This window comes from Electrona antarctica, assembly GCF_951216825.1.
Source record: "Electrona antarctica genome assembly, chromosome: 8".
NCBI classification, from domain to species: domain Eukaryota; kingdom Metazoa; phylum Chordata; class Actinopteri; order Myctophiformes; family Myctophidae; genus Electrona; species Electrona antarctica.
The window spans coordinates 39,768,026-39,783,801 of record NC_136789.1 but is presented as its reverse complement, the minus strand read 5'-3'; the positions used below and the strand labels follow the sequence as shown (position 1 = coordinate 39,783,801).

Below are 15,776 nucleotides of genomic sequence, written 5' to 3'. Positions count from 1 at the left end.
GACTCAAAATGTAGCCTGCCCTACTTGTCTTGTATAGCCTTTTGCCTGGTCTGAACCAAATGTGTCCGTGACTGTTGTCTCTGTGCAAGTGATCTTCCAGCCTTTACCAAATGCACCACTCATTCTATCTTTGTAGAATTAGATTAGCCACATAAGAGGATGGATGGATTTAGGAAAGCCATTTGTGCCTCCTGTGAAAGATAGAGATAGTGCCCAGCAGCCCAGGCTTATACTGATACTAAATTGTGCTGTGTGAACTAGGACAAGAGCCTCTCTCTCTCTCTGCAGCTAGACTCAATCTATTCAGGTTCACCATGGGACATGAAAAAACGAAAGACATTCTTGATTGTATATGTAGGCCAGTTCCACCAGTGGTTCTATAGCGCCTTCTGAAGAGTTATTTTACTGTGCTGCTCCTCGCAGTATAGTCTAAGCCTAAGTGGGGTCCCCAGACCCCACTTTGAGAACCAGTGCCTTAGACTCTCAAAGTGGGGTCTGGGGACCCCGCCAGCGGTCCTTGACAGGGTTTCAAGGGTCCCCAGCAAAATGTGTGAATAGCATCACAATCAGTTTAACCACTGTAACCCTATTTGTATACTTTACACATTCAAAAATAGCCTACAATAGGGTTAGGTGAAGAAAGTTTCTCAATGCAAATGTTCTCGTATGGGGGTTCCTGTCCACTATACAGCCACAGGCAAATACATTTTGGTTTCCTTGACAAGAACAGTCTATAGAATATGTGGTAAAATATGTCAGTTTATTTTTATTCGTTCATTTTGCAACTTTAGTCTCCGCTTGTGTTGTACTTGTAGGCTACTTTCATCTCAGTCTGATCACCAAACAAAATGCATTTTTGCTCCATAAATGTCTTTGGGTCAATGTTACTGGAGGTAGCCTACAACATACATGCATAATATAAGAACATTGCTAACTGCTAAATGCCTAAATTGTAAATTCGTAAATCAATGTGTGATCTTATCCAAATATAATCACTCAAAATTAGATAACATGTGATGACAGTAGCTATGAATTGTTTTTATACTAAACTAAAAATAAAGTCCTGGGCACACAAAATAAAATAAGATATTCACTCAATTTGCATTATAGTTGTAAGAACTTATTGTGCTGTAATTGGATCAGTAGGCCTATCCATCAGAGTTGCATGTGTCGCTTTGTATTACATTTTTCCAAAATCAAAATGTTTTGACAGTCAATGACACGTTAATAAACACGCACGCACACGCGCACACGCGCACACACACACACACGCGCACACACACACACACACACACACACACACACACACGCACACACACACACACACACACACACACACACACACACACACACACACGCATATGCGCTTTTATTGTGGAGGGCAACACGGTAAAAGCCGGAAGTATTGTGACTACTTTAATCATCTTGTTGTGACAGACCCAGTCAGACAGTGATGTTGCTGACCTGATATCAAAGCCAAATGCGTTGCCTGAACAGTCAGTCAGTGTGAAGTAGTGAAGAAAACGACTGCGGCTAAAGTGTTGTTGGTATTATGTGGACATGATGCAGCGTTACTGCTGATCTGCTGGTCAGGTGTCATTCAGGAAGCTTGACGGACAACAACACAGAAAGGAAGACGAGGGAGGGAAGGAGAGAGCAACCCGAGTCCTCCTGAGAAAGGTAACCTAGCTACCTGCTGGCTAAACGGCTGTTACACCGCGAACAGCGACCTATCGAATTGTGTGACTCGCTGCCTCTAGCCTCGGTGCCCCACATGCTTTAATTTGCATTCGGCTCAAAGATAATTTCCACCATGTCGTATTTATCTTATGGTCGTTGATTAATGTTATTTCTAAATAATGCTGTGACACACACAATTATATAGTTAATGTCAAAACCCCATTTTGAGCCATGATTGTACTTGACCCAGCTAGCTAGGAACATGGGATAATTCGATAGGTCGCCCATTCAGATGTAACAAGGGGGCTAGCTCGCCTTCGTGCTAATGGATATTTTAATGCGATACATGAACACATTTCTACAATGTTTTCCTTTGTGTTGTTCAGCTAAACCCACAGTGCTTTCGCTCCACGATAATGTAAACAACGTGAGTTTAAAATGTGGAGTTGCTGTAGCAAATGGTTGCAGACAGTGTCAAGCTGTCACTATGCGTCGGATGCTGCAGTCTCTCTGCAGGGCTCATGGTGATGTTTGTAGTATAGCTAACCATAACCAGGTTATCTGCAGGGCCCAGTGATGTTTGCAGGTAACCAGGAATCCCATTTTCAGGTCCCATGCACATCTGCTCTGCAGCAGGGATCAAAAGCACTGTACAACAGCAAATGTAGTTTAGCACAGTTTTTATTTGATTGTGTATGTAATATAGAGTAGACCATACAGCTGTTTGTAGCTTATACATGCATGCTGGGCCTCGTTTTCTGTATGACATGATAACATCATTACAAATTTGAATTGATTTTGGCATCATGATGGTGCAGTGCAAATGCAGGAGAGGTAATACAGCTCCCTAAAGTCCATGTACCATGACAACAGTACAGTGGTACTGTACAGTAATGGTATATAAAAACCATGCACCATGACAGCTGTAGAGTGGTACTTAGCTCCTTTCGGAACCCTACGTTAAGGTTTCTGACATTTTGATGACTTTAGGTAGGGGTCCAAAGGAGCTCAACCCGGGGGGTCCGGAGACGGGCTAAGTGGTACTGTACAGTGTACGTATGCAATAAAACAACATGCATGCACCTCAGTACAGATAGGCTGTCTAAATTGCAATACATTATCAGGCTTTGAAGCTAAATGTAATGGGAATTTTAAATTGGGTTCAAGAAGTTGCTATGTACGTGAAAATTCAACCCTTGTCATGTTTAGATACAATTCTAGTATTGAGATATGGCTTGATCGTGTAAGACATGTAAAGACAAAACAAAGTCATCAAAATAAAATGGTCAAACTAATGTGTATGAGACACACAGCATGATTAGCATTGTAGAATAATGTTGGCCATCACCCCCCTGCATGGAGGAATGTAAACAGTTGTTGAACTCTTTGTTGACATTTGGTGCAACCAAGGAAACAAGTGGTGGCAACAGCATTGGGGCTTTGCGAATGATTTTGGCCAAACCCATGATGGCAGTAGCACTTACTCAATTAATTGTAAAACTGACTATTATTTCTATTTAGCAATAAAGACGTGGGGCTGCGCTGCAGGCCAATAACCAGGACCTAGTCACCTGCTGTGTTCTCAGCCACCTCCCTCCCCAGACTGTCTGGGAATCCCAGTAGGATACCATTATGTTTCACGGTTAATGCATTTATTAAATTAATAAATGTTGATCAAATGCAAATTTCTCGTTGTCATTAAGGCTAGGCGTACCGGTATGTAAACATATTATCCCCAGCCCAGATGTGCGTCATTGCCCTCCCTCATTATGTCAAACATGGCCACCCACGGGTGCTGCAGTGATGGAATGCTACAGTATCTACGTGATGAATAAATGATGTCATTGCCTGCGGTCATACAGTTTACACATTACACTGGGCATTTAGCAGACACTCTTATCCAGAGTGACATATACAAAGTGCAAGATCAGAGTAAATGGCATGAACCCTAGTCAACAAAACGACTGGCGGTCAAATTAATAAGAGTGCAAAGAAAACAATTAGCCTAAGTACTAAAGTAACTAGGATACTAGGTAACCCAACATCCGTTTAAACATCTTCTAAATAACATTCTGTGTGGTTGAGCAAACGTATCTACATGTCTAAATAACATATGAACATTGCCAACATATGGCATACTTATTTAAAGATTTGTTTTTGGCTTTTTTTATAGTATCAAGTGAAGATGGACGGGAAAGAGGGAGAGAGAGAAGGGGAGAGACATGCAGCAAAGGTTGTCATGAACGGGACTCGAACGCGCAACACGCTGTCGGGCCAAACGAAGCCTATATGTGGCATGTTCCTGGACCACTTGGCCAGCGGGCGCCCCACCAATATACAGTTGGAGGCCATCGATATTGTCCTTTTCTTTTTGCTGAGGTTTGCGTGATCTGCGCAAAAGGACAGTTAACCCATTTTGGGCGGGAACCCCTTTTGGTGTTTTAAACTATGTTATAATTTAGCTATTGAAAAATAGCAGATCTACAAGCTCATAGCGCGCCACCGAGTGGCGCGCTATGAGCTTGTAGGTCTGCTATTTTTGAAAAATCGTGAAAATATTTATTTCAGAAAACTGGAGGATTTAGAAGGATCTTTTAAAATTTTGAGGTCAGGCCTAAATGGGTCAAATGATAAGGGACAATATCGGTGGCACCCAACTGTAACTTATATACTATCATGCATACTGTATGCAGGCTATTGGTTACAATATACAGCGTTACAGTCGGTGAACTATCTGTCACCTTTGTCACATTAGCGCGTGAAGCCACAGGAGCAAGACACAGAATGGCATAGTGTGTTCGTCTACTGTAACATCTCATCGTATCATAACTATCGTTCTTTCCAGGCTCTTGTTTGAGACTGCCTTTGATTTCTCCTCCATCAAGAGAACCAAACTAGCGGAAATGGATGAACAAAGTGTTGAGGTATGTGTCATACTTTATGTGGTGTCTTATTATAATGGAGATTTGTCATGTCTTTAGTTTCAGATCATGCCAAGTAGAATTGATGGGATCCCTTAGGTTCTCCATAAGTAGACATTTTAAAACGAAACATGGGGCAGCTTCTCTCTTTTTGTGGAGAATATCGGTAAATAAAGCCTAAAATGATCAATTTCTTCTTTCGGAATTCTATTTCCTACATTCATGTTAAATAGTCAACATGGCACCTTTTATCCCAAAGCACTTCACAATGTGCCTTGACATTCACCCACACACCAACAGCACAGAGGCCACCACGCTCATTGGGAGCAGTTAGGGGTTCGGTGTCTTGCTAAAGGACACTTCAACACTTAAGCCAGGGCGGAGGTAAGGAGCTGGGGATTGAACCCGGGAACCTTCCCGTGCCCAAACCACTGCTCTACCTCCAGAGCCATTGCTGCCAGACAGAATACCTCCCTGACCTGTTCCTTCATTATTCCCCATGTTGACTCTTCAGAATGTAAATGTCTCCCTTTGTGTCCGGCAGAGTATTGCGGAGGTGTTCCGCTGTTTCATCTGCATGGAGAAGCTGAGGGACGCTCGCTTGTGTCCACACTGTTCCAAACTCTGCTGCTTCAGCTGCATACGGGTGAGAATCCCACCAAGTCAACACATCCCAAAGAATATATATTCAAAGATTTGTGCCTCATTTTCACGATATTTCAAAAATAGCAGACCTACAAGCTCGTAGCGCGCCACTCGGTGGCGCGCTATGAGCTTGTAGATCTGCTATTTTTCAACAGCTAACGTATAACATAATGCTTAGTTAAAACACCAAAAGGGGTTCCCGTCCAGAATGGGTTAGTGGGGTGCTATGCTACTGTACAGTATGTCTCTCGACCCATTCAGTATTTTAGCTGTGACGTGAGCGCCCCCTCCTGAGATACTACCGGGTCCTACTTTTGTGTCGCTTTTGTGTCCCCATAGAGTTATACTGTGACGCTCCGTCGGACTAAATCTGAGACGAAAACAACCACGAAAGTCTCATTTTACCGCTTTCCTCGCAACAACAAAGCTGCGCTGCTCTCCCAAATCTGGCTGTGACAGGCCGCATGCCCCACACGGAATACTATCGCCATTTTATTTAATTGTGTGAACTAATTCCTCATTAATGCAAACTAGATTCAACATACTCAAGCCTGCAAACATTCTAAATATGCCCCCGAAATATTTTACTGAGCAAATGGACTGTTACCAGTACCACCTTCAATAATAATGATAATACTAGTCTTTATTGTCTCCACATCATTTTTTTTGTCATGGAAACTTGTACAAAACATTAATAATTCTACTCGAGTTGGAAGCATTGAGACCCATTTTAACCCTCAATGGCTTCCTTTCTGAAAAATAACGTCATTGTAAAAAGATTCACGCGTTTAGATATTCTATTTACAATGAGATGCGGACGGGAGCTGGTGCCACTTGGACCCGGACGTAACGTAGCACTACAAAATGACGTCGGACTTACATACTGAATTAAGACCTGATGCCTTCTGAATCTGTAGTTCTCACACACAAATATAAAAAGTGAGTGGTGCAACAGTGCCCCCTGTTGGTACTCTAAACATAGGGACGGACATAGGGACATTGCTGTTCCTTGGAGTGGTTGCACCACTCAAAAAAACAGCAGCTGTACAAGCTCGCAGCACGGCACAATGTGATGCGCTGTGAGCTTCTAGATCTGCTATTCTTTTTTTTATAACGACACTAAAATCTAAAATGACACATGCTTTCCCGGTTTTAAGTAGCGACTTCACACAAAATCACCTTTTCTTTTGAGTATTTATTGCAAAGTAGGTCTCACCGTTCCCTGTACAAATTCCAGTGATCCTGCCCTCTATGGGTTGATAATGGTATGCCCTTCTATGGTTTGGGTTGACCTTTGGCTCATTTGGCTGTTTTTGGCCAAATGTTGAATTTGAGTATGGATTTCATACTGCGTTTAGTTTTATGCACAAGGTCCCTGGTGGTGTTGAACTGGGGCTGCACGATTAATCGTTCATCACATCATATCATCAGCCAATATTTACTTAAACATATGCAACATTGGTAAAATCGGCATTGTAAAAAAAGTATTTTGTGACGTTTGAAGGCCGCAGATTCAATCAGTGTTCCTTGTGGAAGCTTTCAAAAGGGTCTGTAGAGTATATAAAAGCAAATGTTAAATCTTTACAAAGTTTAAGTAGTTTGAAAACAATGCACTGTTTTAAGATGTCTACACAATGCACATGCAGCCATAATCAGGTATTAGGTAAACCCCACTGGAAACATGTATTGTAATATCGGTATTGATAAATCTGTCCCTTTCAGGATATCGACCAAAATGTTATTATTGTGCATCCATAATTCCAACATTTGGCTATGTGCTGTGCTCAGCATGTACACATCGATCTATAAACGCACCAAGTCTCTGTACGTACAACACTCCATATTTGGGCATGGCTGACACAGAACTCCATAACAGACATATCTGGGTGCGTGGGGGGGGCATTCATTTCCAACTTGCATCATTCCAAGCAGGCCAGTGCCCAACGGGCACCGCCGTAGAGGCCCCACGGGCACCGCTCTAGTGAACAACAATACAGTGTCATCTTCATGAAAGGATTCATTCATGCAACCTAACATTGTCCTTTTCACAGCGGTGGCTGACGGAGCAGAGAGCCCAGTGCCCACACTGCCGGTAAGAGCCAGTTGATGGTTACCTACTCACTGCAGTCACACAGTAACACAATACAATCCTCACCTGTAAAGAACCCTTGATGCTCGGTTTATCATACAGTTGGGTGCCACCGATATTGTCCCTTCTCATTTGACCCATTTAGGCCTGACCTCAAAATTTTAAAAAATCCTTCTAAATCCTATTTTCACGATTTTTCAAAAATAGCAGACCTACAAGCTCGTAGCGCGCCACTCGGTGGCGCGCTATGAGCTTGTAGATCTGCTATTTTTCAATAGCTAAATTATAACAATGTTTAAAACACCAAAAGGGGTTCCCACCCAAAATGGGTTAACTGTCCTTTTGCGCAGATCACGCAAACCTCAGCAAAAAGAAAAGGACAATATCGATGGCCTCCAACTGTAGGTAAACTAAAGGGTTCCCAAACTGGGGGTCCCCACATGATTAGCTTAATGTGCTACAGTACATTGTTTTCTCAGTTTCTCACTCAACAGTAAGCAAACTGACATACTGCATACAGGGTATCGGTGCATTTCTGAAGTGACAATTTATGGACTTTTAAGACCTTTTTGATACCAAATACTACAAGAAAGAGGCAAACATTGTGAAAATGGCTGATGGCGTTGTGAGCTTGTGGTTTGTCTATGTTCACAATATTTATCTGTGGAACCGAGTCAAACTAAATGTAATGCCTACAATTACGAGTGCTTGTCAGGGTGGAGTCCCCATTAAAATGTGATTATTTTGGGGGGTGGTGGCCTGAAAAGTTTTGGAACCCTTTCCATACAGTAGGTCAAAGTCATAAATTAACTTTATATCCAATGCCCTATACTGTATTGACATTTGCCAATCTACTGTGTCTGTGTCACCAAAGCGTTGCGAGCTTGCACAGCTCTGCTTAGCAACAAAGTACCGCTAAATGCATAATAAATCTGACATAGGTTTTGGATTATAGCTTTATTTTTGCAGAGTACCTAGAGAGTGTGTGTGTGTCTGTCCCCATCCCCAGGGCTCCATTACAGCTAAGGGAGCTGGTGAACTGTCGCTGGGCAGAAGAGGTGACACAGCAGTTGGACACGTTGCAGCTCTGCAACCTCTCCAAGCATGAGGAGAATGACAAAGACAAGTCAGTGACCATTATCATTTTATCTTCCCCTGCTATCGATGTTCGATAGATCCTCTGTTCCGGCCCCGTCCCACTGTTCCCTCGTCCACCATTACTCAGGAAGCACATTTTGCTTGTTTTAGTAATTTTTTTGTATTTGGGTTTGAACTGTACATGTGTGTGTACAGTATACTATAGATTTATGGACAAATATAATTACTCTGCTCGCATGGATGCTGGGCAGGGTTTTGCCCCTGCCTGTTTGTGTCTGTTGAACAAAAATAACTTGAGAACAAATGGACGGATGTAAGAACAAATTGTGGTGTAAATGAATTGAACAAACACAGTCACCTGGTGAACCCTGCCTGAACATCTTGTCTTGTCTTCTATGTTCTTTTTGGTGCAAAACCCACTGATATATTTGGGGTTTCCCACCAAGAAAATCTGCCCATCTGCTCTTGACTTGTTACTATCTATGATACCCTGACACCTTGGGTCTCCCACGCTTGCAGGGTAACAACCAACCAAGTTGGTGCATAGCAAGAGATATCGGTGCGGGCAGCAGGGTTTACTTAGAATCTTTAATGAATGTTCCTACTAGCAGTTATTCCCTTGGAAAACTGTGGGCTGTAATATCAAATCTGATCTGAACTAGAATATGTCAAATTACTTGAGGATAGGATATGGCATGTTTTCCTTTTCCCACCATATTGATAATTTCAAATTAGTGTGCACTGCATTTTGTATCATCAAGAAACGGCTGATGTTGCTATTTTTGCTGTTTATGCTACTGTAAGACAAAGTATAAAAACTGTAAGATAAAGTATAACAAATATGCCAGTGGTTAATCACACTAATCGATTTACAAAGGTTTTCGTTGATTAAAAAAGAAAAGGTAAAAGAAAATAATCGATTGTTGGATCCCTAATTAAATGCAATTTTCCTGTTGTGTTGGTGACTAAATAAGCCTGTAGTTATACGATTAACACGTTAGCTCCTCTGCATTCGCTTGATTCCTCAATTCGGAGTAATGATGAACTAAGGAAGTTTCAGCTCTGTTTTGTTGCCTGTCTCAACTTATAGACGCACGTAAAACTCCACTCTCCAACTATTGTTTATTTCTATAACTGTTTTTTTATTCCAGATGTGATAGCCACCATGAGAAGCTGAGCGTGTTCTGTTGGACTTGTAAGAAGTGCATCTGCCACCAGTGTGCGCTATGGGGAGGCATGGTAAATGCACACTCATTGCTGTTGCTAAAGTGAATGCAGGACTTGTGATGCATGTGGTTACAGTAGATAGACACTGAGGAGTGTGTGCATGCTTCCCTTGACAGACTTGATGTAATGCTTATTGGCTACTTGATGGATACAACGTATAGTTAAACTATTGTTATCATACAGTAACACAGGGGTTCTCAACCTGTGGACCCCCCCAAACAAATAATTTGGGGGGGTCCCCAAATTATTAAAATTTTTTGAATGGCTGGAAAATGGAAATTTGGAGTACATACAGTTGGGTGCCACCGATATTGTCCCTTATCATTTGACCCATTTAGGCCTGACCTCAAAATTTAAAAAAATCCTTCTAAATCCTCCAGTTTTCTGAAATAAATATTTTCACTATTTTTCAAAAATAGCAGACCTACAAGCTCGTAGCGCGCCACTCGGTGGCGCGCTATGAGCTTGTAGATCTGCTATTTTTCAATAGCTAAATTATAATAATGTTTAAAACACCAAAAGGGGTTCCCGCCCAAAATGGGTTAACTGTCCTTTTGCGCAGATCACGCAAACCTCAGCAAAAAGAAAAGGACAATATCGATGGCCTCCAACTGTAGTACACATAGTGCATGCATAAACTTTCCTTAATGCTTATATCTGGTTTCAGTATTTATTTATGATATATTATTATTTTCTCTATTATAAAGGTTATTGTAGCGGTCAATTTGTATTGGGGGTGGGGCTCGCGAGACATGGCCAATGGCATTTTCGGGGGCCCCAGCCAAAAAGTTGAGAACCCCTGCAGTAACAGACCTACTGTAGAAGCATAACACGTATAAAACTGAAATGGAGTAGACTCTAGAGCCTAGACTGTAATCGTCTCTTTATGTTTTAAAGCAGTTTGTCTAGCTGACTATTGTGCCATGGTTAATGTCTTGTTTTAACTGATCATCTTTAAGGACCTTAATAATCTCTCCCTTTGTTTCTCTCTGCTTTTTCACCGTGTCACTCTCTCTGTTCCTCTCTGTTTTTCCTTTTTATTTGTCTGAGATTATGTGTTATTATATCTCTGCTGTCTGGAGGAAACCTCATAACTCAAATGTTCATTTTTTAGGAAATGAAAAATATACATTTTTCAGGAAATTAAAAATATACATTTTTAAGGAATTTTTTAACTATGCAATACTGCCTCATCAAAGTTGGTGTTGTGACATTAGATATTGTCAATTACTTGCATGAGAAGGAGAGAGGTGGTGGAGTTAGCTGTTTTAGCAGACAGTTTCAGGGTCCAATGGAGTTAAGAGGTTTTGTCCAATGCGTTTTTTTTACTACTTTCCATTGGTTCAATATTTTCCGAAACAACACGCAACGTAAAGGGTGTTCAATAACACTAATTTATGGGGAAAAAAATCAAAAAAACTAAAAAATTTAGTTTTGAGGTTTTCTCCGGACAGCAACGTGTTATCCATTATTTGTTTTCTCAGTCTATAAATGTTTTGTGCCGGACAAAACGTCCTGGATTTCAAATGCATTTACACTGAACAAACCTGGAAACGGAACAGTTAAGAAAATGTCAGAATGGCCTCCATGTTGTGTTTACTGGGGCGTAAATTGCTAGGTACCTGACGATTCGATTCTGAGGGCTACAATTCAATTAATTCTGATTAATTGGGCTACAATTTGATTACCAATGCATCACGATGCCAATACATGATTAATTTCCCCCTCACTGTGTGACTAATAAACAAAGTGCTTTCTAATGATACGTACTTAAAACACATTAATTTACTTCCATTATCTTGTATCAATAATAAAAACAACTGGAAGGTTATATTGGACAACATCAACAACCTCTCAGCTCACAGGAAGATAAACGAGTCCTTTGTAAAATCATATCAAATCATATTTTTTGAGGGGCGCTAGCCCTAGGTCCAGCTTTCCGGGTTTGTGATTGGCTGATCACCCATAGCGATTATTTGATTGGCTGAGAAAAGTACAAAAGTGAGTTCAGAAAAGTGAAGACACCAAAAGTGATTGAGCGGAATAACTTTTGTGGTGATTATATTTCGGAGCGCCCCTCACTTCACACGGGTGTGATTTAAAATAATAATAAAATAAGATTTTTGACATTTGTGAATCGATTAATAATCGTCCATGTCGGCATCTCGATTAATCTAAGATCAATTAATGTCCCACCACTGTTTCCGCGTGTGCCTTCATTGTGTTTGTGTGTTGTGTGCCACGTCCAGCATGGTGGTCACACCTTCAAGCCGCTGGTGGAGATCTACGAGCAGCACGTGACCAAGGTCAACGAAGAGGTCGCCAAACTGCGCCGCCGCCTTATGGAGCTCATCAGCCTGGTGCAGGAAGTGGTGAGGAACCCCTGGAGCTGCATTTAGATGCAATTACTACAATAGCTTGTGGATACGTTGCAGTACTACTGTACAGTATATTTACAGTACTACTGTACAGTATATTTACAGTACTACTGTACAGTATATTTACAGTACTACTGTACAGTATATTTACAACACTACTGTACAGTATATTTACAACACTACTGTACAGTATATTTACAGTACTACTGTACAGTATATTATATTTACAGTACTACTGTACAGTATATTATATTTACAGTACTACTGTACAGTATATTTACAACACTACTGTACAGTATATTTACAGTACTACTGTACAGTATATTTACAGTACTACTGTACAGTATATTTACAGTACTACTGTACAGTATATTTACAGTACTACTGTACAGTATATTTACAGTACTACTGTACAGTATATTTACAACACTACTGTACAGTATATTTACAGTACTACTGTACAGTATATTTACAGTACTACTGTACAGTATATTTACAGTACTACTGTACAGTATATTTACAGTACTACTGTACAGTATATTTGCAGTACTACTGTACAGTATATTTACAGTACTACTGTACAGTATATTTGACATGATTACGGATGTCAATATGCCATCAGAAGTAAGACCCTCACACAATGTCTTTTATAGAGCTTGTGATAACAAATCTTCTCTAATTGTACTAAATTGAAGATTTCTCCCTCTGTGTCATAGCCATAAGTTGGCTATTTGTTAGAACTGGTGTTTTTTTGGCCACTACATGGCACTCGCACCTACGTCGCACCGCCAATCCGACCGATATGCCCATATATGGAGATCTATGTATCTGTCAGTCCTTGTCGCTGACTGATTTGTTTGCGCCTTTGATGCCATTGACGACACAGTGAAGTTAGACAATGCACTCCATATTTGGGCGTAGCTGCATTGGGAGCTCTCTCACACGCTTATGGATGAGTCATAGTGACATGAGCGTGACGACATGGCCCACCGGGGTCCTCCCTTAAGCCCATTTTAATATAGGGTAAGCTTTTTGAAGTTGTTGCAGACTACACCAGTTTCCACTAGATGGCAGTAAGTTATCAATTTTCAGACATGGTTTAGAGTGAGTTTTAGAACAGCTTTACAGGGTGTTTTTGGGCACAACACCGAGCGGACTGTCTACCACCCTGATGTAACATCACCCTAAAGAACTGCTTCCTGACTGACTGTTGCCTATTGCTTTTCTAAAGCGGTTAACAAATACAGCAACTAAACATTTATTTCATTTAATGTCACTGCAAGGATGGCAACATTAAAATCATAGACATATGTTATCCCAATTAAAACAGTTTTTAATAAATGTCAGTACAAGAATAATGTCTAAAAGAATCTATAGTCCCCAAATGTCTGCACACAAAAAAGGAAGTTGCTGTACCAAGTGGTACATAATGAATAGATAATGATCTCAGTGAACTGGTTGGCTCTATAAATGCTGCTCAACATTCGGCTTCTGACATTGCCTCTTCCTGATTCCCCAATGTTACAGCAGTCGTTCCCAAACATTTCAGGTCGAGACCGAAAAGAGAGATTAGAAGTTTGTTTGATTTATTGCAAATTTTTGGTCTATTGACCTTCGTCGGGCATAATCAAACAGTGAGATAGGACAGAATATATGGAGAGAAAATCGTATTTTTCCACGATTTGTGACCCATACAAATCCCCCCCCTCCTTCCGGCAGGAGCGCAACGTGGAGGCGGTGAGGGGAGCGAAAGACGAGCGTGTGAGGGAGATCCGCAACGCCGTGGAGATGATGATCGCTCGCCTGGACAACCAGCTCAAGAACAAGCTCATCACCCTCATGGGTAAGTAAGAACAAGCTCATCACCCTCAAGGGTAAATAAGAACAAGCTCATCACCCTCAAGGATAAATAAGAACAAGCTCAACGCCCTCATGGGTAAGTAAGAACAAGCAACACCCAGTCATGGGTAGGTAAGAACAAGCTCAACGCCCTCATGGGTAAGTAAGAACAAGCTCATCACCCTCAAGGGTAAATAAGAACAAGCTCAACACCCTCATGGGTAGGTAAAAACAAGCAACACCCAGTCATGGGTAGGTACAGTTGGGTGCCACCGATATTGTCCCTTATCATTTGACCCATTTAGGCCTGACCTCAAAATTTTTAAAAATCCTTCTAAATCCTCCAGTTTTCTGAAATAAATATTTTCACGATTTTTCAAAAATAGCAGATCTACAAGCTCATAGCGCACCACCGAGTGGCGCGCTATGAGCTTGTAGATCTGCTATTTTTCAATAGCTAAATTATAATGTTTAAAACACCAAAAGGGGTTCCCGCCCAAAATGGGTTAACTGTCCTTTTGCGCAGATCACGCAAACCTCGGCAAAAATAAAAGGACAATATCGATGGCCTCCAACTGTAAAAACAAGCAACAGTCATGGGTAGGTAAGAACAAGCTCAACACCCTCATGGGTAGGTACAGGTGCTCGTAGACGCTCGTAAATCTCACCGCGCACATTCACCTTCTCCTCCTCCAGGGTCTGGCCAACCAGTGGCAGTTCACACTTTTATCTCCCCTCTGGTACGTTGTTAGTGGGCAACGTGATTGAAGCACCATCTAGGAAAAGGAAAAAATTGAAAAAGAGAGAGCACTCTGAACTCCCACTCTCCCACACACTCATCCACACATGTCCTTTGATGTGCACGCACGCACACACCCACACACTTAGTTGAATACCATCTCTGTCAGGTGGAAACCTTGTATGTCCAAAACCGTTCCATATTAAAAAAAACATGTATATCCCCGTTGGAGCGCAATAGTGCCACACACGGATAACATCCGACTCGGGTAGCCAGTCTGGCATTTGTTTCCATGGGTGGGGAAACTTCTCTTAACCCATTTTGGTGTTTTAAACATTATGTTGTAATTTAGCTATTGAGAAATAGCAGATCTACAAGCTCATAGCGCGCCACCGAGTGGCGCGCTACGAGATTGTAGGTCTGCTTTTTTTTTTTTTAATGTTGACGTCAGGCCTAAATGGGTTAAGTAGCTCTTGGCTTCATTTACTAGCCCATTATCCCCAGAAGTAATGTGTAATCTGAGGAGCAGCTGCATGGTGTTCTTCTGTACGTCCAGCCATGTCTGTGTACAAAGGGAACCAAATGGACAACACTGTATAGTAGGGCTATCACGATACATGTTTGATGATACATGGGCGATATTGGTTCATTATGGACATTCAATTATTTCAAATTGATACAGTAACTATTCTGTACCTTGACATGAATACAGAGAATACACACATTTATTCACAGACCAAGTCTAGCTATATGGAATGGAAAAGTAATTCAACTCCCTTTTTATTTTTTCTTCTTAAAATTGCTAATTACAACGCACAAGTACTTAGTATTGTTACAATTTATTATTTGCATTGCAAAACGATTCGATACCGATTTATTTTCATTGCAAGACAATACGATACAAAGTCAAACGATACAATTTGTTTTCATTTCGATATACTTCGATTCTTGAAATGAAAAACGATTTTTCGATGCAGTTAGTAGTTACTATATCGTTACAACCCTACTGTATATTGTATAGTAAAACTACTGGTGCATAAATGCAGGAAAACAAGATTTCTTTGTGCCTATTTTCTTATTATCGACTTTCTATCTCCCCCATTTCACTTTTGTCCGAAAAATGCAGGATTTGCAATTATTATGCAAATGAACCAATACGC

The 15,776-nt window shown here is 41.1% G+C and overlaps 1 protein-coding gene across 1 annotated transcript in view; it reads left to right on the top strand.

Moving 5' to 3' along the window:
• The first annotated feature begins 1,420 nt into the window (after positions 1 to 1,420).
• The window catches only part of trim37 (tripartite motif containing 37), a 46,335-nt gene continuing 31,979 nt past the window's right edge, over positions 1,421 to 15,776 (top strand). Inside the window, exons 1-8 of the mRNA XM_079508285.1 lie at positions 1,421 to 1,680; positions 4,526 to 4,604; positions 5,146 to 5,247; positions 7,298 to 7,338; positions 8,345 to 8,461; positions 9,585 to 9,672; positions 11,910 to 12,032; positions 13,758 to 13,881. Coding sequence (XP_079364411.1) covers positions 4,584 to 4,604; positions 5,146 to 5,247; positions 7,298 to 7,338; positions 8,345 to 8,461; positions 9,585 to 9,672; positions 11,910 to 12,032; positions 13,758 to 13,881 — 616 coding nt within the window. The 5' untranslated portion in view covers positions 1,421 to 1,680; positions 4,526 to 4,583. The remainder of the gene's footprint in view (positions 1,681 to 4,525; positions 4,605 to 5,145; positions 5,248 to 7,297; positions 7,339 to 8,344; positions 8,462 to 9,584; positions 9,673 to 11,909; positions 12,033 to 13,757; positions 13,882 to 15,776) is intronic.